General features: G+C 37.0%; 1 protein-coding gene across 1 annotated transcript; it reads left to right on the forward strand.

Annotated features, from left to right (window-relative positions):
• The first annotated feature begins 6,366 nt into the window (after positions 1-6,366).
• Positions 6,367-16,413, forward strand: LOC147635103 (uncharacterized). Its single transcript, XM_086803351.1, has 8 exons — positions 6,367-6,999; positions 9,799-10,065; positions 10,276-10,530; positions 10,826-11,092; positions 12,061-12,315; positions 12,943-13,209; positions 15,761-15,943; positions 16,210-16,413. Exons 1-8 carry the CDS (start codon positions 6,481-6,483, stop codon positions 16,411-16,413), a joined length of 2,217 nt encoding a protein of 738 aa, XP_086659477.1. The 5' UTR covers positions 6,367-6,480.
• The last annotated feature ends 9,461 nt before the right edge of the window (positions 16,414-25,874 follow it).

A 25,874-nucleotide genomic window follows, 5' to 3' on the forward strand; every position in this document is an offset into this window, starting at 1 on the left:
TTTTAAAAAATTTTATGTTTATGTTGTATGGACTCTATATTGATCTCTTATTATTTTTAAAATTGATTACACTAGTTCATACTTCCAATATCAATTGGTGGGTGCACAAAAGAGAAAGCTTGGAATGCCATCTATAAATTAGGTGGACTGGCTCATGAGAAAACGTGGTGCTCATGCTAGATCAAGTGTGTGGAGAGGAGAGACTCACAAAATACAAGAATAATATCTTGCTTATTAAGTTGCTTATACATACAACTAGGCCTTGCTCTCATGCAAAATGCCTCATGGCCTCACCTTTAAATAGGTGAACAAGTGGACCTCAAGTCCATTCACACTCACACCCTTCTCTCACCCTTCTACATAACCTTAGTCTCTTAATACCCCCCCTCAATACCAACTATGGAAGGATGGAATAGGTGGTATTGTACATAAGATGCCTTTATAACATTAGGCATACAAGGCTTGGAATATAGGTGTGGTAATCTAGAATTTACAAATGTGTTCCTAGAGCCTTAGAGGCTAATTCATTGTTGCCATCTAAGTCTTTATTTGTTGTCGATGAAGATGTACACCTCAATGATGGTGCACCCCACTCTTTGTGTTTGCTTGACTTTTTGTAGATGACATGCTTTAGACATACATGCCATTGCTTCCACCATATGCTTTCCACCTTGACCATTCTCACACAATGATCATAAGCAGGCTGCCACCATTACTTAAGTGGTTTGCTTTGAGATGGTCCTCCAACATGCTTTATGCTTCCTTGAATAATATATCTCCTCAATGAGTAATGAGGTAGATTTAAATAGGGAATGGAAAGGGAGGGTCTTACCACTTGCCTTATGCATTGGTCAAGGGCAGTGTCTACTCCACAATTACAATAGCTTTTATGAATGCTAGTTAAATGATACCCTTTAGGGTTTGAAGTTACAAGCTTAATGAGTAATTGGTTGAGGTAAATACTCAAACAAATAAGGATTATCATCTTTGGCTCAAGAAGGCGAGGACATGGCTCATAATGTTGCCAATGCCTCTTACAAAAGTAATGTCAAGAGATGCTTAAAATCATGACAACCAACAAGGTAGAGCATTTAGGGATTCTATGCTCAACCTTACAACTCATCTTATACGATGAAAATGCAGAATATGCAGCGGAATGACATGCCTTGGGCTTGGAAGGTGAGAACATATGGCTTATGGCATGCCTATGCCTCTTACAAACAAGGGCCTCAAGGGTAATACACATAAACATTGAAGATGAGCACTTAATGTACATGTGCCCAACTTTAAGAACACTCAAAAATCTGAGTTTTATGATAAAAAAACCAGAATTATTCAATCTCTTTAGCTTATGAGATGAAGACAATTGGTTCATGGTTGCACCATTTCTTTTTGGAAGAAGCGGTTTGTCGATGAAGACTTGAATGTGGCACTTATGGTGTGTGCCCGGCCTCCATGTTGATGAAGAAGAGCCTTCTTAATGTAAATGACCTCCTCCTTTGATGTTTAAGACCACCTTAGTGTTGAGCAACACTTTAGTTGATGATTAATATCACCATTAGTATGTATAAAACACAATTAGTGCTAAAAAGCACATTTTTAGTGTCATATGACACTTATTTTGGTGATTAACTCACCATTAGTATTTAATAACACTATTAGTATTTAAGAACACTTTCCCTTTGCTGGATTAATAGAGTAATTAGTGTTAAACAATACAATTAGTGCTTAGAAGCACACTTAATCACTTTGAAAGCTAAAAGTTTGATGTTGATGTTGAAGCTTGACGGGAAATGAGATTTATGAATATCTCAAGTGGTGGTTGGAATCTCTTCAAAACCAAGAGAAATCTCAGCAACAAACATTTACTTCATCATATGATTGATTAGAGCAAAGGGGGTGATGATATGAGCAAGAAAAACCCCCAAAAATCAAGCTTTAATGGAAGCTTGAGTGAGTAGAAAAAATGGCGCCTGGTCTTTTGCTTCCAGCAGACGCGTCCGGCAATCATTTGGGCTGAAAATCAAACTGTAGATTCCTCAAAGGGTGGGCTTCAAAAGCCCTAAATCTATTTGCCTTAATGTGGCCTACAGCCATCGTATGGCTGTATGGCCAGCGCAGCAACTGAAAACGGTGCCTTTTTACTCAGTGAGCAATGCCGCCGCGAGGAAGAGAGAAATCAGGTCATTAGCCATACGTTTGCATTCGCCCAGTGCTGCTCTTCATCTCCCATGAAGAAATCTTGGAGAGATATGCCCTCTACAAGCTTGTGGAAGGCCTCCAATGGCTGTAGGTTGAGCTCCACACAAGAAAGATGAGGAAAAAAGTGGATATTTTTGACCTAATCTACACCACAAATGGTTCAAATCACCTAGGCTCTAGATACCATGAGGAAAAAACGTGGTGCTCATGCTAGATCAAGTGTGTGGAGAGGAGAGACTCACAAAATACAAGAATAATATCTTGCTTATTAAGTTGCTTATACATACAACTAGGCCTTGCTCTCATGCAAAATGCCTCATGGCCTCACCTTTAAAAAGGTGAACAAGTGGACCTCAAGTCCATTCACACTCACACCCTTCTCTCACCCTTCTACATAACCTTAGTCTCTTAATACTGGCAAGGTGAGTTCTAGTGAGAGCTATAGATTTGTGCCTTTGGTATAGCCTATAGCTTTGAAATTATCTATTCTTGTTTAATTTCTTATTTATTCCTTTGTTGAATAGGTGGATAGTGCAAAGGAGATTCATCAAGATTCCATTGAGAAGGCTCGAGTTGAGTCAACTAAGGCAGTGTGTATGATTGAAGAGAAAGCTTGCCAAGCAGCATACTCACAACTCAACCTTCTAGTACATTTGGCACATGAGGTGGCAATATGTGGCATTGTTCATAGCCAATGTGTGTTCTTTCATGACCGCTTTTTATGAAAACCTTGAAGGGATTTGTGAGGCAAATGGCAAGGCGAGAAGGAGGAGGGATGGTTGGTGTAAGAATCCCTTGTATACATATCAAAATATTTGAAATAAATTGATCCATCGATGAATATATTCATGCATAATGATGAGGATGAATGAATGGTATCACATGTGTCACACGTGAAAAAGGACGCATTCAAAAGATGGATGAGTCCATGCACAGAAAGGTCATTACATTTTGTCTTCTTAGCAGTTATATGATGGAAAAGTGGATTGAGAAATATGAAGATGTAAGAAAGAGAAGGATAGAGGAGAGAAGAGCATTTTAGATATCAACACAAAAGCACATGGCATACCCACCTACCCTAAAGGCTGTTCCAAAGGATTGCAATATTGTGTGTCTTAGAGATGCACTAGTGCAAGCCGAAAAGATGGGAGAGGAGATTACAAGAGAAGAATGGGAGTATACAAAGGGATGTGACTACCTTGTAATTAAAGATGTTGAAATATTTAACTATCATATATTGTTATTTGCTAACGTAAATAATGTTGAATACTGAATTTCTTACATATAAGCTATATTTAAGATCTTTAATTGGGTTGTAGTATAAAGTGCATGATGCAATGTGGTCAAAATCTCAACATTGTTGCACTCAACATATGGACTTTGAGAGAATCACATATAATTGGCAAGATAGTCGAGATAGTAGAAAAGATAATAACATTATAGCAGAGAAAATTGAATATTGTGGAACAATAATCAAGACATCTTAGAGATTGGATCTAGAGCTTTCAAAGTGTTCATCTTGAATTGTGGAACAATTCAAGACATCTTAGAGATTGGATTTAGAGCTTTCAAAGTGTTCATCTTTGATGTTTGAAAGTAGTATATATAGGTACTCAAGCAGCTGTCAAGAAGCACCCAAGTGGATTTTTTGTAATTAACTCAACTAAACTATCGCAAGATTCAAGAGACACATATGTCCTACCACAACATTGTGAGCATGTTTGTACTTGACTTTAAATTTTGATGAATTTATAGATAAAAGGAAGAAATTGTATATATTTTCTTGTAAATGTTTTGTGGTTCTTATTTTTAGGTTATGTTTCATCCGGACCAAAGAGATCCTAATTGGTTGTATGTAATACAAGTCGCTCCTTGATCTAAACGTATATTTCGAGATCAAGATGTTGAAGAACAAATGCAGATGGACAATCAATGGAAAATGCAACTAACAATCAATATGACCACCATGAGGACCAAGAAATGGAACATACATTGAGAATTTGAGGAATATAATACAAATGAAGATCTACTACCTTTGGTTTCATCAAATGAAATCAATGATCCTATGTGTCATAACCATGATGAGAATACCTCTACATCTTGTTCAAGTAGTGGGATAGGACTTTGTATTGTTATAGGAGCCATCGAAATGATGGATTTAGAAATAGACCAATTGGCATGCATGGACTTAGAGGTAGACCAATTGGCATGCATGGATTTATTGCAAGATAGATTTGATGATGGTACTAACTAAATATATATACCATCGCAACATATGTAGATATTGATCGATTTGTAATGATTTGGTGATTTTGTTAATTTATTTCAAAAATATTTGGATGTTTGTCAAGTTTTTATACTTTAATTTATTTTAAGTTTTAATTTCCAATCAAGTTTAACATTTTGTTTTTACAATACCGCTAAGGTCGCTTAGCGGCGCTTATACCTGCGATTTTCTAGAGCCACTGAATGGGGCATATAGCAATGTAACGTAAAATGTCGCAAATAAACGCCGCTATTTCTTACTTTTCTTGTAGTGAGATTTGCATACACCTCCTCATATGGCTCATTTTAAAAGATCTTATTATTAGCTTAGAAAGGCTCTCTTTACTTAAGGGTTGTATGCCTGATAAACTTAGTCAAAGCTACATCTTCTTTTGGAGTTCGATAGTATAACTTAAGTGTTCCCATCATAGAAAATTGACCACTGTAAAAAATCTAAACGAATTGTTAGAGATACATGGTACAGTCTTTGAGTTGATGATATGTAAGCAACTTATTAGAAATTCATAAAGATTTGTGCCATAAATGGTTTGATAGATAAATCTTATTTGATAGAATTACTTTGACACCTACAAAATACTAGGATAGGTATTACAAACCTACATTTGAGATTCCATGTCCAAGAAGCAAATGTAGCAGCTTTGCTAACCACTTACTTCTAGTAGGTAACTAGAGGCTAGAAGGGTCAATATTAGGTTATGTAATTATAAGAAAAGGCAGTTCCACGTGAGGAATACATAGGTAGGATCTAAATTCTTCATAAGGAAAAAAACATCATGAATATAAACCTTCTTAAAAGCTTTTCTCATTCAAAAGGTTTGCACATGCCATATGTGGTTTGATATGTAAATCTTATTTGACAAACTTACTTTGACACCTACAGAACACTAGGGTAGGTATTATAGAGCTACATTTAGCCTAGGGTAGGTATTATAGACCTACATTTAGGTTCCATTCCCTAGGAAGCAAAGAGGCTAGACTATGTAGCAGCTTTGCTAACCACTTACTAGTAGGTACTTAAAGGCTAGAAGGGTCATTGTGAAGTTATACAATTATAAGGGAAGGTAGTTCCACATGAGGAACCTATATGTAGGATATGAATGCGTACTGAGGATAAAACATATATAAGCATCATGAATCCAAAAAATCTTTTTTGATTCATTTTTTTGCTAGCTAAAACTTGGCATGCCAATCTCACTAAGGTCTTCCTTTTTGGATGGCACGCCAATAAATCTCAAGTACAATGCAAAACACGATACAAACTTCAGCGGCCTATGTAAGGTAACCCATAAAGAATAGAAATAACAGTGGGTGGTAATAATCATAACTTGCATTAACCGTCACTTGTAATGGAAGAAGTGAGCACATCATAGCAGTTTGCTAATGTGAATAAAATAATGTTCATGAAGCTTGAAACAAAGTAGTTTGCCAGTTTGAATAATGTTTATAGAAGGCAATGGAAGTAACTTTGTTTCAAAGAAAGGAACGAAGGAGTAGAACGTGGATATGCATAAATGGAACGAAATTAAGGAAAGTTCAAAAGTCCATAGTCGAAAATGAAGGAAGGAAGCAAAGTTTTGCGTATTATGAGACAAGGGTATATATATTTCATGTACTTTCTAAGGACATACGATTAAATTAATTCTTTTTGTAAGGTAGGAATGCCATATTCCCATGGCAAGGAAGAGATCGTTGATGGAAATAAAGGTTTGGATGCGACACGTGCAAAGGAAACGTAATTTTATCTCAAAATGAAATGAAATTAATAGCATTATCCCGATCTATTTAAGGCGTTGATGGAGCGAATATCACACGTTCGTCTTTCTAGCTTGCCTGCATATATTTCATAGTCTTTTTTGCCTACGCTAATTTCTTCGTCTATTGCTGCATCAATTCGATCCTCCTTTCGTTTTGGCAACCCAATCATCAGCACAAGCCGGCAGCCGCCAAGCGCTGATCTCTCCGGACGGTGCTCCGCCGCCCACGAGCGACAACATGGCCGTGACGGATCAATCAATCGGCCAGGACCAATCAAGCGCGGGCTTGAAGATGGCCAAGACTGTGGTGGCCGCAATGGCGGGCTCCTGGCTTGCTCTCAAGGCAGACATCAAGGCCTTGGTCCCTGGCATGCAAAAGTCCGAGCCAGGGCAAAAGCACGACCGCCTGCTGTCGCAACTGCAGATGTTTGAGCAACAGCTGGCCGAGACCCAGAGTCTCCTTAAGAGCAACAGCGAGGAAAACCAGGAACTCGGCCGCTCGCTCGAAACCAAAGAGCGAGAATTAGCGGCCTTCGACTCCATGGTTAGTGAGCTCAAAAAGAAGCTTGTGAAGGCGGAGGACGACGCCGAGGCAGCCAAAGAGGCCCATAGAAGTGAAGCCAAGGAGAGGAAAACAGAGGCGGAAGCCCTTGTTAAAAGAGCAGAAGAGGCCGAATTGATGCACGAGGAGCTTCGAGAAGCGGCCGAAAAGAAAGAAAGAGCACAAGCCGAGAATATCGCAAAGCTCCGAGAGGAGGTAACCAATCCGTCTAAATCGAAATGAATGTAGATGTGCTGATTTTTGGAGAGAGACAAGTTACAACTCATGTAGATGTGTTGATTTTTGGAGAGAGACAACTCACATCGTACTAGAAAAAAAATGTTTTTTTTTTGCAACCCTTAGAACTAAAGGCAAATTCTTAGGCTTAACCGGATTTGGAAATTGAAAATCACTAGAGAAGGGATTTGGACTTGAAAACCATTAGAAATCGTACAAATGTTCGAGATTTTTTTTGCGAACAATAGTTATATACATATATAATTCCAAAAACAGCTTTACATTCAGTCCGAGCTCCAAGTTCATCCACAGACTCTACATCTCCATCTTAAGTAAACTACATATTAAACTCCACCTATCATCTTCCAACACAAAAGAGGACCGCCCTCCTTAGGAAATCTGATATCCCAGCTGAATACATACCTCAATCATAGCTTCCGTTGTGCAACGTTTGGGAGACTGTCTCTCCAAAACATCCCCTTTCTTGGTCCATATTTTAACTACTGGTTTGGTTCCCTCATGATTCTCAATGAAAGCCACATTGGTATAGACCGTTTTCTTCTCTTTAAGGTACCAACCGTCCTCTTTGTCTTTGGCCCAAACTTAACAAATTTTGATTCCAAATCCAACCATATATAGCCCTGAAACATAAAGAGAACCTGTTAGGTTTACCTAGTATGCATGAGAGTCCGCTAAGAAGATATTGAGGTCAAGCTATACCAATTTGCAAAGCTTGAATTAGCTATACCATCTCATCCTTATTCAGCTTGTTCACATAATATACAGACCAACACATGTATATACATTTGTGCATCAAATCTGTCACATCCAACCCTAGAGTGGTTTCTTTATGAAAGACTAAATAGTTTTTGGTATTCCATATCTCCCATAGACAACAAAACCTGATTATGTTGAAGATTAAATCAATAGCACCATCACTTGATGCCCGTCTCCCTAAGAGCCAGTCCCCCCATTGGTCTTGTATTCCTATACTATAACAGACCCATTTCCCAATTCTTCCCCATGCCCCTCTAATGGTTGGGCAACCCCAAAAGGCTTGTTTCCCATCTTCAAGAGCACTCTTACACCTAGGACAACATATCCACTAGTAAAAGTTCTCTGAAGGAGCTTGATCCCAATGGGTAGGGCCCACATGCATACCTTGCATAAAAAAACTTGAGATTTTACAAAGATATATGTCTCCCATATTGCTTTCCATCTCCTTCTCTAGCTATTTGGGTTCCAGTTTACCCTCCAAATTTTATTACAGTAGTGTACATTCAACTCACTTTTCCTTAACTCCTTATGCAAGTCTAGGGTTGCCTCTTTATCCAAATTTTACACCATTGTACCAGGCCCAGTCCTTAATCCAACAGAATTCATCAAAAGATGTAAAGGTCCAACCCATTTGTACCTCATCCAGTACCTGCCTAACCAATTTCCCTTCCCTAGGAGACAGTCCAAACTTCTCTTCTAACTATTCAAGCTCCTTCCACCCCACTACTGAGACCAATCCCAACAATCTGCCATCCTCCTTTGCCCTTTATTATTCAAATTTTCAGTTGATCTAAAGTCCTGGAGGGCTAAGGGAGGGTTAAACTTGTGAGTCCACCATATCCCTAGGCTTAACAAAGAATTTCCTGATGCTCTGCAACATCCATCCCAGATCATCAACCCCAAAGCCTCGTTCCATTTGCTGCATAACATCCTCGGAGAGGTGAAACTATGACTTTTAGGGGGGCATAAGAGAGCAGTTTATCTTTCCATCCTAGTGAGCCTAGTCCCTACCACCTGCCTTTTGAGTGGATATGAGAGTCTTCCACTAGCTCCCTTACCATCTTAGTCCGTATCTCCTCTTGCTAAAGACACTTAGGGAGGAGGAGAGCAATCCTTGCTGTGGTTTGAGAGGGTAGATGTGGAATACCAATACCTCCTTTAGACTTGGGTAAACATAACTTGTCCTAGGCAAGCCAGGTTAAAGTTTTTTTGTTAAGTTTCCCATCCCTCCATAAGAAATGTCAGGATTTATAACTAAAATGTGCAAATTTCAACCCTTAAAAATAAAGGCAATGTTGAATTCCAATTGAGATTTCTGAATTTCTGCCCAGAAAATCACACTAAAAATCAGGCTACATGAGCATTGACTCACATACTATTTAACTTTTTTCTTTGGTGGGATTGGTACTATTGAATTTAATTTGAATTTGACCAACATTAGAAGTAGTTATTTGACATTTGTTGGTGCTAATTTTCCATTAAAGTTGTGTTATCAAAAAGTTGTCCTATTTGTGTACCTTACTTTCTAATAAAAGGGCAAGAATGGGAAGTTGACCACAAGGACTTTGACTATATGGTTATTGAACTCCAAAATAAGATCATCAAGGCAAAGGCGGACGCCGACAAAGACAAAGAGGCCCATAGAAATGAAGTTGAGGAGAGGAAGAGAGAGGTGGAAGTCCTCACCAAAAGAGAAGAAGAGGCCAAAGTGTTGCATGAGGAGCTTTGGCAAGCAGCTCAAAAGAAAGAGAGAGAACAAGATGAGGAGATATCAATGCTTCGAGAGAAGGTAGCCAATCCAATTATTTCTTTAAATGGAAATAAATGTAGATCTATGTTCTTTTTTATAAGAAATATTACTATTAAACTTTATTTTATTTGAGAGGTTGGTATATTTGCTTAATTTAGTATTGAATTTAATTTGAATGCACTTTTACTCCTTGTTTTTTATTAAAGTTTTGTTTCACTAAAAAATCTACTATATATTCATTTGTGCCTTAGTTTCTAACCAAAGATCAAGCATTAAAAGCTGAGCGCATGGCCTTTGGATCCATGGTTACAAAACTCCAAGAAAAGCTCATCAAGGCCGAGGCTGACATCGAGGATGCCAAAGAGGCCCATAGAAAGGAAGCTGAGGAGAGGAAGAGAGAAGCGGAAGCTCTTACCAATAGAGTAGAAGAGGCCAAATTGATGCATGCGGAGCTTCAACAAGCAGCTCAGAAGAAGGAGCGAGCACAAGCTGAGGAGATAGCAAGGCTCCAAGAGAAGGTAAGCGCAATCCATTCAATTGTATAAAGGGAAAAGAATTGGTGCTTTTTGGGAAGAAATAATTCACTTAGTATCATTGAAATGATTTTTTTTTTTTTGAGAGACATGTAATTGAATTCACTTATACCACCATTAAACATCATCATTTGACTTTATTGGGTGCTAATTTTCATTGAAGTTCACTTACTACTCAAAAACATTGTGCCTTAGTGTCTAACCAAAGAGCAAGAATCAGAAGCTGAGCGCAAGGCCTTCGACTTCATGGTTGCTGAGCTCCAAAAGAAGCTCATCAAGGCAGAGGCCGATGCCAAGGAAGCAAAAGAGGCCCATAGAAATGAAGTTGAGGAGAGGAAGAGAGAGGCAAAAGCCCTTGCTGATAGAGAAAAAGAGCTTGAGGAGCTTCAGCAAGCAGTTGAGAAGAAAGAGAAAGCACAAGCTAAGGAGATAGAAAAGCTCCAACAGAAGGTAACCAATCCAATCGTTTGTCTGAATCAAAATGAATATAGATCAAGGTGCTTTTTGGAAAAGAATATTATTCACTTATCATTGAATATTTTGTTTCCCTTGAGATCGGTACTACTACTGAGCTATTCACTTATTGCAGAACATGTTTTTCCCTATGTGGAGATGGGTACTAAGTGAATTAAAATTGAGTTCACTTACCATTAGATGTAGACTAAGTCATTTAAATTTCTTTGGTGCTCATTTTCCATTAGGACTTTCTTAACACTCAAAATGTTATCCTATGCTTGTGCCTTAGTTTCTAACCAAAGAGAAAGAATCAGAAGCTGAACGCAAGTCCTTTGACTCCATGGTTACTGAACTCCAAAAAAATCTCGTCAAGGCCGAGGTCGACATCAAGGAAGCTAAAGAGGCACATAGAAATGAAGCTCAGAAGGGGAAGAGAGAGGTGGAATCTCTCACCAAGAAAGCAGAAGAGGCCAAATTGATGCATGAAGAGCTTCAACAAGTGGCTGAAAGAAAAGAGAGAGCACAAGCTGAGGAGATAGCAAAGCTCCAGGAGAAGGTAACCAATCCAATCAATTGTGTAAAGTCTTGGAAATACATAATTCACTTACCTTGAACCCTTTTTTAAAGAGATCGTCAAGGTTGGTTGGGCCAGATGTTGAGGAAGCCAAAGATGCCTATACAAATGAAGTTGAGGAGAGGAAGAGAGAAGCAAAACCCCTTAGCAATAGAGTAGAAGAGGCCAAATTGATACATGAAGAGCTTCAACAAGCGACTAAGAAGCAATAGAGAGCACGAGTTCAGCAGATAATTACAAAGCTCCAAGAGAAGGTTTCCAATACAATTATTCGTCTAAATAAAAAGAAATGTGGCTCTAGGTGTTTTTGTGGCACAAAGTGAGAAGATAACGAAGCTCCCAGAAGGCAATCAATCCTATCATTTGTCTAGATTGAAATAAATGTGGATCTAGGTGATTTTAGAAAGGGTTAATTCACTTACCATTTCAATTTTCTTTAGACATACTATATTACTAGGGCCTTTTATAGATGGACAGCATGCCCACACAATGAGAGTGCATGCCCACATGACAGTGTCACTTTTTAATCAGGCAACGAGAGTTCATAATCAAGCACAAAAGGCTCTCTGATACCCTATACACAAAGCCCAAAGCACTTGCTACCCACTTGATGAGTTGCCACCTTATGCTCATAAAAACATGAGAAATCAATTTCCCATGGGCAAACAGGAAGACCTCCAACCAATTTCCCATGGGTGGAAAGAACTCCAAATAATGAGGAGTGTTATCTCAATGAGATGAATGCCTTTTCCATGAAAAGCTTTGGGTTGTAAGTAGAGAGAGCGACCAATCTTCAGTCCACATCTTTATGCATTCAATGGTACCCTAGCAATGTGTAAAGGCCTTGATCCTTGAATTTAATTTGAATTCTAAATGTGGTTATTCTACTTTCTTTGAAGCTCTTTTATCATTAAGGCTTTCACATTTTGACTCAAAAAATTGTGCCCTAGATTCAAGCCAAAGAGCAGGAATTGGAGGACTCTAACTCTGTGGTAACTGAACTACAAAGCACGCTTGCTAAGGCCAAGTTTGATGCAGAGGTTGCAAGACAGGACCATATAAATGAAGCCAAAGAATGGAAGAGAGAGGTAGAATCTCTCACCAAAAGAGTACAAGAGGCCAAATTGATGCATGAGAAGCTTCTGCAAGAGGCTGAGAAGAACGAGAGAGCACAATCCACGGAGATAACAAAGCTTCAAGAGAAGGTAACAAATCCAATTGTTTGTCTAAATTGAAATAAGTGTATATCTAGGTGATTTTTGTCTAAATGTAAATAACTGTACATATAGGTGGGTTTTTGGAAAGAATCAATTCACTTAGCATTTAACTTTTTTTACAGACATGTAAGTATTAAGGCCAAAGTGCCCCCTATGTTGACTAGCCAATGAGAGTGCAAAATTAAGCATGCACTCTCTCCTTTACACATAGCCCAAAGTGGTCTTCTAATCACCTCTATTGAGTTGGATGCCACTATGGGCCAATAAATTAAGAAATTTCCCAATGACATAGATGGGCAAAGAAATCTCCAAAGAGTGAGAAGTGTCGTAATGTCCACTTTTTAATAAGATACATTCCACAAAAAAGCCTTGGGTTGTGTGTAAAGGAAGCAACCAAACCTTTCATTCCCATCCTAATCCTTTTTAAATTCCCAAGTTATGGTAGCACTTTTGGGTCCCTTAGAAGTCTCTAAAGACCCTCATTTTTTACTTCGTTTGAATTCTAAGTATAGTCATTTGAATTTTAAGCATAGTCATTTGATTTGCTTTGGTGCTCAATTTTCAAAAAGGCTTTGAGATTATGACTCACGAAGTTATCGCATATTTGTGCCCTAGTTTCTATCCAAAGAGCAAGAATTAGAGGTTAAGAGAAACGCCTTCCACTCCATGGTATCTGAACTCCAAAAAAAGCTCGTTAAGGCCGAGGCTCTTACAGAGGCAGCGATAGACGCTCATAGAAATGAAGCAAAGGAGAGGAAGAGAGAGGTGGAAACCCTCACCAAAGGAGAAGAAGAGGCCAAACTGATGCATAAGAAGCTCCAACTGGAGGTCAAGAAGACAGTGAGAGAACATGCTGAGGAGATAAGAAAGCTCCAAGAGAAGGTAAACTATCCAATCATTTGTCAAAATTGAGATCAATGTAGGCCTAGTTGCTTTTTGGAAAGTTTTAATTCTCTTAACATTTAACTTTTTTTAAGATATAAGATAAAGTGTCTGACCATCTATCACTTTTTCAATAGCCATTTTTAATACTAAGGAAAGTTCAGAATTAAGCTAGTAGGCTCCCTTTTACACATAACTCTAACTAGTTGCTAAAATCACCTATTGAATTGGGTGCCACATTGTGACCATACATAAAAACGTATAGACAACCAATTTTCTCACAACATACATGCACAATTTTTAATAATAAGTGTTATAAGGTCCACTTTCCAATGAGATGCATGCATTTTCCAGAAAAATATTTGGGTTGTGTGTAAGGGAGAAACCAACCTTCAAAGCCCATCCTAATGCATTGAATGCCCATGTTATGGGCAATGCTTTTGGTTCCCTAGTACTATGAAAAGGCCCAAATTTCAAAATCTAAATGTAATCATTTGACTTTCATTGGTGGCTCATTTTCCATTAAGGCTTTAAGATTATTATGACTCATAAATTTATCGTTTTTTCCTATTCTAGTTTTCTAACAAAAGAGCAGGAATCAGAGGTTGAGTGTGCAAGGCCTTCAATCCATGAAAATTGAACTCCAAAAGACAATTATGAAGGTTGAGGTGGATAGGAAGGCAGACATGCCCATACTAGAAATAAAGTTGAGAAGAGGAAGAGAGAGGTGTTAGCCCTTACCAAAAGAGAAGAAGAGGCCAAATTAATTCATGATTTCATGCAAGAGGTTGAGAATAAAGAGAGAACACAAGAAGAGGAAATATAAAAGCTTCTAGAGAAGAAAACCCATCCAATAAAATTGAAAGGAAGGTAGATGTAGGTGATTTTTGAAATTACCTAATTCACTTACTATTCACCTTTTGTTTTTATAAGATATAAGGCCTTTCCAATGGGGAAACAATTTCTCCATAACATAGATAGGAAAAACCTACAAAGAATGAGGAGTGCTATAAGGTCCACTTTCCAATGAGAATGCATGCACTTTTCACAAAATGGTTTGGGTTGTGTGTAAAGGGAGCAACAAACCTCAATTCACATCAAAAAGCATTCAAATAACAATGAGTTACATGTACTTTCCATAAAAATCTTTAGTTTGTGTGTAAAGGGGGCTACTAACCCTCGAGTAACCCTCATTGCCCATCCTACTGCATTCAATGTCCAACTTATGGGCATCGCTTTTGGGCTCCCTTAAAAGTGCATAAAGGCCTTGATTTTTGAGATTCATTTGAATCTAAACATACCATTTGACTTTCTTTTGTGTTCATTTCCCATTATAGATTTCAGATAATGACAAAACGTTATCCTTTATGTTTAGTCTAGTTTCTAACCAAAGAGCAAGAATCAAAGAGTTCAAGGCTTTGACTCGATGGTAAGTGAACTCCAAAAAAGATTGATAAAGACAAAGGTCAACATAGAGGCAACAAGAGATGCCGATAGAAATGTACTGGAAAACAGGAAGAGAGAGGTGGAAGCCCTCACAAATAGAATAGAAGAGAACTTAACTAGTCATATCATTCTTTTAAATTCTTATGGAGGGTAGATATAGGTGCTTTTTGTTGCAAATAATTAATGTACCTACCATTTGGGTGAAAGCATGAGAAGGTGGTACGATTTCTACCACTTGCATTGGTTGTTACCACACTTGAAGACAACCAATATTAGTGGATTTAATATCATCATAAGATGTATTTAAAAATCTATCTAGTGCCTTTTAGATATAATAAATGTGAAACAAGATTAAACAACCATGTTTTAATTCTCTAACTGTGCATAAAAGTGTTTCACAACCAGTTGTTGTAAACCAGTTGTTGTAAACCATTGTCCATGACATAGGTTTTCAGTCCACTATATCATGCTTTCACCCAATTATGAATGAGATATGCGTACTAAGAAAATTTATGGACAAAGTTCCCACCCATACTTTACTTATTAGATTCCACAATTCAACGTGGTAGGCATACAACCCAAAGTGGATGCTAATCACCTTGTCAGCTCAATACCATCTTGTGCCCATAAATTAAAAATGAATGGGCAACCAATTTCCTCATGACATAGATGGGAAAAGAAGCATCCAAACAATTGGGAAGTGTTATAGGGTTCAATTTCCAATGTGATGCTTGCACTTTCCATAAAAAGCTTTGGGCTCTTTATAAAGGAAGTGACCTAGCTTCCATACCCATCCTAATATAATCAATGCCTATCACTTTTGGGTTCCCTAGTAATGTGTAAAGGCAATGATTTTTTAATTTATTTTGAATTCTAGAATTAGTCATTTGAGTTTATTTGGTGTTCATTTTCCATTAAGGCGTCAAAAAGTTATATTTGTGGCCATTTTCATTTGAACTTCTTTGGTGGCCATTTTCCATTAAGAGTTTCAAATTATTACTCAAAAAGTTATATTTGTGCTCTATTTTCTAACCAAATAGAAACAATCTAAAGTTAAACATAAGGACTTTGACTCTTTGGTGAACTTCATTTTTTAATTGTTAAGGTCAAGGCTGATGTGGAGGCAACAAGAGAGGCTCTTAGAAATCAAGCTGAGGAGATAAAGAGAGAGGTGGAAGCCCTAACCAAAAAACTAGAAGAGGAGAAATTGATGCATGAGGAGCTTTGGGAAGCGGCAAGGAATAAAATGAGAGGACAATTTGAGGAGATAAGAAATCTCCAAGAGAAGGTAACCAATGCAATCATTTGTATAAATTAAAGTGAATGTAGTTCTATGTGTTTTTTTAGAAAGAAACTTATGAATTTTTTTTTGGAGAGATGATTGCTAAATGTAGTCTTTTGACTATTTTTTGTCCATAGTTTCATTAAGGATTTCTTATCAACCAAAAAGTTATCCTATATTGGTTCCCTTTCTAACCTTCTCTCTCTCTCTCTCTCTCTCTCTCTCTCTCTCTCTCTCTCTCTCTCTCTCTTCCCTTCCCTTTTGCTAAACAGATTAAAGAGAGTGAGACAATCAAATCAGACCTAGAAGAGAAACTTCATACAACCATAACAGAGAACACATCGTTGGAGGAGCAGTTGATCAAAAAAGGAGAAGATTACTCTAGCCTAGAGAGTCGTGTCATCGAGCTCACCAGCTATAAGGAGCAACTTGAACTTATATTAGCGCGGATTATCATACGATATTTTCAACTATGACAATAACTAAAATGAAAACATTCAAGCCACACAGTGATGTACATTGGAAACACTACAAATTGATTATTTATAAATCCATAAACATTTTAGGAAATGGATAGAGGAAATGGATAGACCTCTAATCTATAAGTTATCACATTTTCCATATATATAATATGTATTATTTCTCTCTTGGTTGAAAGAGAAAATAAGCTCTCTAGATACATGTAGCTAGAACTAATAAGATTTACTCGTTCATGGTGTGAAGTTTTAGGATACACTTGAACAAGTGCATGTGGGAAAAACCACCCTACATGTATACAATACAAATCAAGGGCATCATCACATCACCTCTTATGAGATTTCTATAACTCTTCTTACAACCCTTAATACAATAGTTAAAGATTTTTTTTTTGGATTGTTCACAAAATTTGATGTAATTGGCTTGATACAAATATTCTACAAATATTCTATGACTTCTACATGTCTTATTAAGGAGTGATTATATATTTTACCTTTTTTCTCTCTAACTTTTTCTACTTCCCTACCTTTTTGTATTTTGTCATTTTTATGGCTCTTATTGCACTACAGTATTGCATATTGTTTCTTTTAACATGTATTTTAAACCTCTATAAAAATATGGAAGAGATACTAAAGCTACAAGCTTGCAAAATTTGATTGATTCACACACCCTATAACCTATACTAGAGACTTCGTGAAGAGTAAAAATATTATTAAGTATATATAATGTGGGAGGTGCCTTTAAATCATTAGCGGACCATTGCATGCATATATAGACACATGGTGGCCATTACATCCATATAAATAGGTGCTACAAACACATGGTTTCCACATTGCATGCATATACATAGTGGGGAAAGCCATTGCCTATGTATATACATGGGTAATATAAAAACATTAAAAAATCAACATAGGAGAAATCCATCAACTTAAAGTAGTAGTTTAAAGCCTCCTTGTTGAATAACTATCATGTCATTTTTTAGGTCACATAAGGATCTTGTTAAATAGTTAAAGGAGAAAATGTTTCTTGAAAAAAGAAACACACCAATTCTTTGTATAGAATCTGTGTTTAAAAATAAGTAATGTTAGAGAGAAAATCCCACACCAAGGATGGGCTTTATGCTTTATTTTAAATTACTAGTATAAAGAGTGCCATGAAATGTGGCCTCATTTAAAATTTACAGTCAAATATGATAAATCAAGTGCATAACCCATTTGCAATCACTAAACAAAAAGTATGATGTTTAGAGACAATAACACTACAATTTAACTAGCCCCTATTCAACTTGATCATGGACTTTATCCTTTATTTTAAACTACTAGAATAAATAATGACATGAAATGTGGCCTCGTAAATGTTTTTAACACAAAGATGATAAAGTAAGTGTAAAACCCATTGAGTAGGATGTTTAGAAACGATAATATACAAGTTAACTAACCTCTATTCAACTTGATCGTGGGTGATAAAAAAGAACATTTCAAAGTGAGATTAAGTAACTTCATTCATCAAACAAAAAAATACGATGCTTAGAAATAATAACACTACAATTTAACTAACCTCTATTCAACTTGATCATGGACAATGGAAAAGAACATTGCAAAGTGAGATTATCTTCATCAAGAGTGAGGCTTTACCTCTCATGAATATAGTTTTATCTCTAGGAGGCATTGCATTTAAGTAGTGGCATGCCCTTAGAGGGTCTGAATGATGTATCACACATAGATATTCCACCTGCTAATGCCCTTTTTTTGAGGAATCATCCATTCTTCAAACTTGCAACAATCAATGAAAAACCATCAATAAAAAGCATTCTCTCTCTCTCTATACATATGTGTGTGTGTGTGTGTGTGTGTGTGTGTGTGTGTGTGTTTGTGTACATACATATATACATATACATATACATATACATACATACATACATACATACATATACATATACATATACATATACATATACATATACATACATACATACATATATATATATATATACACACACACACATACATATGTCTCTCTCTATGTGTATGTTTATGTGTGTGTGTGTGTGTGTGCACGCACAAATGTGTTACGTAGGATGCATACATATGTGTGTTTATATACACATACATATGTCTCTCTCTATATGTGTGTTTATGTGTGTGTGTGTGTGTGTGTGTACGCACACACGCGCATGCAAATGCGTTACATAGGATGCATATTAGTGGGGTCGATTGGCCACACTCTCGCTTGGGTAGAAGGATATCTTCCTCGAGAAACTTTGTTCTAGGGTTATGAGGCATGTTTAGGTTCCTGGATGACCTTAGATGGGTCTATAAGTTGCAAAAGGGTTGTAGGACTGATTGTTCAATACCATTGTAGGCAGATGAGGTAGTGGATTTCATCTATTTAGACTATTTGTAAGGTGGCAATGGCCATACTACTACGTGACTAACCTTTAATACTATATGGACCATTACCATAGTCACCATTTAACTTCGAAATCATTTTGTTTAGATCATTGACATTTATTGTAGTACTGCACCCTTGTATATGTAAGACAAATTTAGGAATTTTGGGAATTATTCGAGTCCCATTTCTTATAGGATTGGTTGGAAACTCGGTATTTTTGTGTAGTTTGAGCTAACATCTATTTGTTGGTGCGCTCTTTGTGCCAATAGATTATATCTTGACACAACTATTTGGCGTATTTGTTTGTAGTTGTATAGATACATACGTGACACTAAACTTAATTGAGATTATACAACACCTTTCATATGAAGAAGATAATGTTAAATACTATCTCCACTTTGAGACATTGAAGTAAAAACATGGGGTTTATTTAATTTTCCAAAAGAATTCTAAATATCATTATAAAAAGGAACCTTAGAAATGAGAGATCTCTAAAGGGTGTGGTGTTAGAAACAACAAAACAAAAAGTAAATCTCAATGACAGTAACAATATGCTAAGTTTACAATTGATCCACAGATAAAAACCCATCTTAGACACTATATCAAGATTGTAAATCATGATATATATGCTCAAATTTGAGGGACATTGAAGTAAAAACATGGGATGATAATGCCAAAGAACACTTGTTACATTCAATGAGATTGTTACATTCAAGTTTACAATTTATCTGAAGACAAAAACCCTTCGTCAAGATAATAATTGAGTACAAATTGTATCTCAAACATAGCGTTTTCTCATGTATTGCTCCAATACATACAAAGTTTCTCTATCATAAGCTGCTTCATTTACTAAAGTGTTGCAAGTATACTCCCGTTTGTTCTTTGCATAAATCCAACCAAGTAACCATGCGCTGATTGTTGTCTCCAAAAAACTTTGAAGCTCCTCTATATTTTGATTCCACATCTTTGGAAAAATCAAGTAGGTTCCGAGCATATTCCACATTACATTGTAGAGGGTATCATCAAAAATTAGTGTGTTATTTCCATCCAGGTCATGAAAAATTCTCCATGCTACATCTAAGTTTTTGTGGTATACAAATCGATATCCAATAAGAAGATCCGTCTTTTGACATGCTGCATGCCCTGCTACGACCTTAAACTTTTGATGGTGCCGAGGAAAGCACAACTCAAGAATGCGTCGAGTCCTTTGTAGTCTATTAGTACTCCAGATCCATACCTCAAACCATTGCATACAAAAATCAAGGAAAGTGAATGCATCTTTGCGAATCAAATGCCAAACACTTGTATTCTCTTCCACAAGATGCATATGTTTGGCCCAGTCTGGACATACATCACCATGTTGCATCTCAATGGTCTTAAGTAAAACACCATTGAGTTCAAGTATCAATACTCTTCTTTGTTTCCTTATTGTATCTGGGGGTGGTGGAACTCTTTTGCCTCTAGGTACATAAGTCACCAATGATTGGTGCCACCTCAATAGTAAGTTTTCTGTACACTTGAAATCAAAGCTATATGCTTCAACATATCTTGTTGAAAACAAAATGTTTGGTTAATGTACATTCAAAATTTTGAATAAATATATTATGTGCCAACAACATAAATTCATCCATGATATGGATGGTCTTAAACCTTCATAGACAAATGCTCCAATACCTCATTAGTTCAACCAAAAAAAATAAAAGAGCGAGTATATTGTCAATGCTAAATTTCATCAAATTTATTGAATATGATGTATAAAAGATTTTCACTATTGAGATAATTGAGTCTATCCAAATTAAATTATTATGATATTCATAGCCTTACACCTTGACAAGGCAATATATTCAATAAAAAACAAACACATCTTTATTGCAATCGAATTGCAAATATTGACAAAAGAGATAATCAAATGACAGTAAGTTTGAAGGCATTTGATTTCTTGATACAATAGTGTAAAGATTTGGGTCGTACAATCCAAAAATTAAACCCATCTAAGCACATTGTTTTGGCCAAAGCCTAAGTCTATCTTATGGGCTTTTAGGTACAAAATGGCTCCAAACATTCTGCACCCAACAAGTCTTGATATTTGTGCAGATCCCATACTTCAAACTGCACGTTTAGACCTCAGAAATGGTTTCCTTAGACCTGCACAGCAGCAACAACTAGTTTGGGTTAGGTTGGAATCTGATTATACTGTCACTCAATGTTTAATGAAACCAAACATTATCCTACCCATAAGCTCAAGTAAGCCTTTTGTAGCCTTGATATGTATGCTTTTGCTCTGCAACTCCACTTATGAGATGACCACGATCATATCCCAAGCGAGTAGCATAAGCAATAGCGTGTTGATCACTTAAAATCCTTCTTTTGTAACACACTTTTAATAAGCTTAGCTGGTCTTTGGATAGTAATGGTACTCCAGCTTTGGATGCCAACATTGCTAGATCCTTGCTTATAGATTCTACTTCTCTTTTTTCCCCTCTTGATTGGACATACTTTAGCTTATCACCATGTAATGGTAAGTGTGAAGATGCAGAAGATGAGTTTTCCAATTCTTCTCGCAAAAATAGGGGGGTGAATTGGAGCCATTCTTCCAGTACATCTTGAAAATCGATAAATAAATTATGGCCATGTGTGATAGGAGATTGACCTAGCCGATTAAGCAAAATAATAGACCTAATGTCATTTGTATTATTTAGATTTAAAAGGTAGGGTAGAAGGTCATTGCACAGTACGTAGTCGTGCCCTCCTTGAAAACTTTCAGGGAAGAGACAATTGTCTTTTGGATTAACACATCCCTTGAAAGGGCTATCATCAATAAGCAATGTATTCTTCTTATTGCAAATATCTTGGAACTGATTCCAAACCTTGAGTAAAGGTTTAAACATAGCCTCAACAGTAGGCTTATCTGGCCTATACACTTTTCGAAGATTATGGATATAACATTCTTCTTGTCCCCACACCATAAAGAAATGATATTTCTTATGTGCATACTGTTCAAGAGTGTTTACACAGGCACAAACATTCTTGTGTAGCATGGTGGACCAAATACCAACATGAAAGGCAAATCTCATCCAAAAATTCAAAACACCCGGGGCGAATAACAACTGTGGTGCGACCAATATCAATTCGAATACAATTTGTTTGTGGATGCCTCTTCTCTTCCTTGTTAAGTAAAACTCCATTAAGATCAAGTATAAGTGCATGTTTCTTTATGGTGATTGCACGAGGAATATTTTCTGCATACAATACAGAAGAATGATAACACTTTAATGTGTTTACATACTTAACAATATTAAAACAAGTGATCCTATATTATCAATGAGAGCTAATTACAACAAAACATCCACAAGTTTACTTTCGTTTCATGCTCCCATATTCATCTATGACGATGGCTCCTAGACTTGATTGCATTTCCCTATTGATTGGTGAAGATTGAAATACTAATCTATCTCCATCTCTCTCAAAAGAATATAAACTTCCTAGAGGCCTACTCTTTTGTGTATCGGAACATGTTGCTCTATTTCTTGCGTACTTAACTTGTGATTGTTAGAAGCAGCTATACCTGCAAAAACAACTCTTGCTGAGAAACATACTTTTTAACACACAAAATTGCTGAATAAATCATCTTAAATAACATCCTATTGAAAAAGATATACCTTTAGTTTTCTTGGCACCCTCTGCCCCACCACAGAGTCCTTGATTTCAACTATTCTCTCTTTATTCGTAGCATATATAGCCTCATCAATTTCTTCAACACCCTCTGCCCACAGAGTCCTTGATTTCAACTATTTTCCCTTTGTAGCATATGTAGCCTCATCCATTTGTTCAACAATCTCTTCTTGTCTCTCCTTGGTTGCAGAAGTCTCTTGAAGCTCTTCATTAACTTTATCTTTATTCTCACTAACCAAAACATTAACTTGAAAATTAGGAATGTCCTTAGTCTCTTTAGTCCTATCACTTGAAGACCTTGAAGATGTTTGCAAAGCTGAATCATCGATGTGATCTACCTCCACCATGTTGTCTTCATTATTTCTAGCATTTAAATCATGAGAGTTGATCTCTCTAGTAGGGCTTTCATGATGATGTTCTAGTTGAGCAATGTTATCTTTGTCTTTCCCTTCTTTGTACATATTTGTAAGATTAAAATAAAATGCTATTACTTTTAGGATTTAAATAATACACCAAGGCTAATACAATACTAGTCATTTTTATATCTACACATATACTCTGTATCCAAACTTAGATTACTAAACTTCGACTAATGTACCATAATGAATTAGGAACCATAACATAAGAGTCAAACTTGAGTTTGAGCCTCACTTACAAGGGCAACGTAAAGATCGCTCAACTTGAGATTGTGCCTTGTGTTTGAAGACATCCCCAAGGTTGGACATCAGTGGAGGTACGGTTGAAACTTAAGTTTGAGCCTCACCGCTACACTAGGATATGAAGTAAGTGTAATTTCTTAATAGTAAGTGTGCGTCATCATTTGTATTAGGCTCAAACTTAATTTTGAGCCTCACTGCTACACTAGGATATGGAGTAATTTCTTAATAGTAAGTGTGCATCATCATTTGTACTAGACGTTGGCATGAAATAAAGGATAAATAGAATAGAAATATTCACTTTAATAGAAAAATGTTAAAAGTGAATCCAAAAAAGCCAATGTATTAATCAAAAGACAAATAATTATTTCAACAAATCCACACTTTGAACAAAACCTATGCTAATATTAGTTGTTGATAAGCTCCTTTCAATGATCACCATTTGTTGTACATTCATAATAAGCACTATCAATGCACTTTTCTACCTTTCTTTGGTTGAGAGCTTGATGGGCTATGAGCATGGAAAACCTTGTTGACATCTGTATCCCCAATCTTCTCAACGGCCATAGCAACCCCAACATTTGTAGCTTCCATGGCTTTTGCAGAATCCAATATATCATCACCATTCCCACCTTCATCATCATTTTCATGCCTTCCAATATCTTCAAAATTGTCTTCGGCATCCTCATTGAATAGAGCATCATTCCCTTGGTCCTCTTCATTCCTTTGCCCTGCATCTTCAAAGTCTATAGCATCCCCAACTTCTTTATCATCATCTGTGTCATTTTTGTTGTCAATATCATCACCTTCCTCTTCGTCCTCTGTACTTGGTGGGTCATCAATGTGAAGATTTTGAAGGTTCTCTTTTTCTGCATCATCTAGTGTTAGCTTTTTTGTGCCGCCACTTGCACCACACCACTCTTGCAAGGACGGGTGACCATCTAAAAGAGCATAGTACTTTGATTCTAATGCCATCGCTTCCAAATCATCTTTGCATAAAGCAATACATCGTCTCTTCTTTAGCAAGCTCTCCTCTAGCACAACTCCACCACAATATATCTCTACAACATAGCTCTGTTCAGGACAAAACCCTGTGATGAGACCATCAATAAAGCCTTTGTCGATGAATTCTCTATTTTGGCCACTAGATCCTGAGATGAATACATTTTTTGTGAGAACCTTATCAATGGCCTCAAACTTGTCAACCTTGCCGATGAAAAGAATAACAGTTGCAATCTCAACTGTTCCAGATGTCTAGGCATCATCTTTTTGTGTGTGGATCACACCAAATTCATAGTGCACCTTTGTTGACTGGCTAGAAATCCCTTCGATAAGCATTCCAATGGTAATGAAATCAACAAAACACACAAGAATATATTCATATTGTGAGTTTAGTGTGTTCAAAGCAAGTGCCAACTTGGAGAAAAATTCTGACGAGAGCTGCTCCTTTGTACCATGTAGGTCCATGATTGCCAGCTGAAATGGTACATGCTCTTCACTACAGAAGGCTATAATCTTTGTCATATCAAAACCCACCCCCCTAATTTTCCAAGGAATAGACTCTTGTTGAGATACAATACCCATAGATGCTCTATATAGGTGATTCAGTAAAGTTACTACACTTTTTGGAAGTGAAGGATTTTTTTTTGAACGATTGAGAGCATCCCTAACAAAGGACTGGCTGTAGCTCCTCAATTGATTATACTCATACTCCCCTAGCTTATATGTCTCACACACCTGTTCCCAAGTCATCTTTTCCCTTGTCAGATCAAAATAGAAGGCGGTTATTGCATCTTTGAGAACTCGATCTGTTTTTAGCTTCCAAGCCATCTCCTCCATATCCATTCTTTGATGGGTTTGCTTTCCCTTTTTAAGCAATATTCTCTTGTCAAGAAGTGATGTTTGAATGTCCAAAACTTCACTCTTCTGAAGGCCTAAAATGCACCTAAACAACGTTGGGCCTAGTTGGACTGTTCTTGGTGCCTGCTGAATTTGCCCACTCTTCAAAGTTGGAAGTCTGGGATTTTGATCAAGACCTTTAGTTTGAGTTTCGCCCTTTGTATTTGGTAGCAAGCCTTTTGCATAAAGCCTCATGATCTTAACCCAGTTCTGCCATACATCATCATCACATAGAAGCAAGTGTAAATCATTTTTGACAAAGTTCTTATGTAATGTGTGCTCCGTGGTCTCCACAAAGGCCTGCAAAGTTGCAAAGTAAGAAGTTAGCCCCCTCACTATAGATATCACAAAATATTAGGAGGAATTATGTATCTATGGGTTTTCAATCATTTGGAGCTTATGCTCAAACTTGAGTTTAAGCCTCACTTGCAGTGCTAAACTAGTATATAATGGTGATGCTCGATCTTAGGTTTGAGCATCACCTCCGTATGCAAATCTAGCACTTGCAAGTGAGGCTCCAACTTAAGTTCGAGCCATAATTAGATATGCAAGTGCTACACCATCACAGAGAGGTGAGGCTTGAAGTTCAATTTCAAACCAAACTATTAAGTTTATGTAGTTTGAGAAGAAGCCTTACATGCATCTTTCTTATGCTACTGCTATACTTAAAACTATAGATCTATGAAGAAGTAAAGAAGAAGTAATGTAGGTCTATGATTTACCAAGATATAGCAAAGAATCAAAAGAGTACCTTCCAAGACTCGTCCATCTTGGGTTGATTGACACCAGGCAAAGGTTTACTAGGACGACCGTTTGCATGCCATTGTGCTCGAGCTTGTAGA

Source organism: Cibotium barometz, chromosome 10, assembly GCF_041138505.1.
Source record: "Cibotium barometz isolate CiBa-2024 chromosome 10, ASM4113850v1, whole genome shotgun sequence".
Lineage (NCBI taxonomy): Eukaryota > Viridiplantae > Streptophyta > Polypodiopsida > Cyatheales > Cibotiaceae > Cibotium > Cibotium barometz.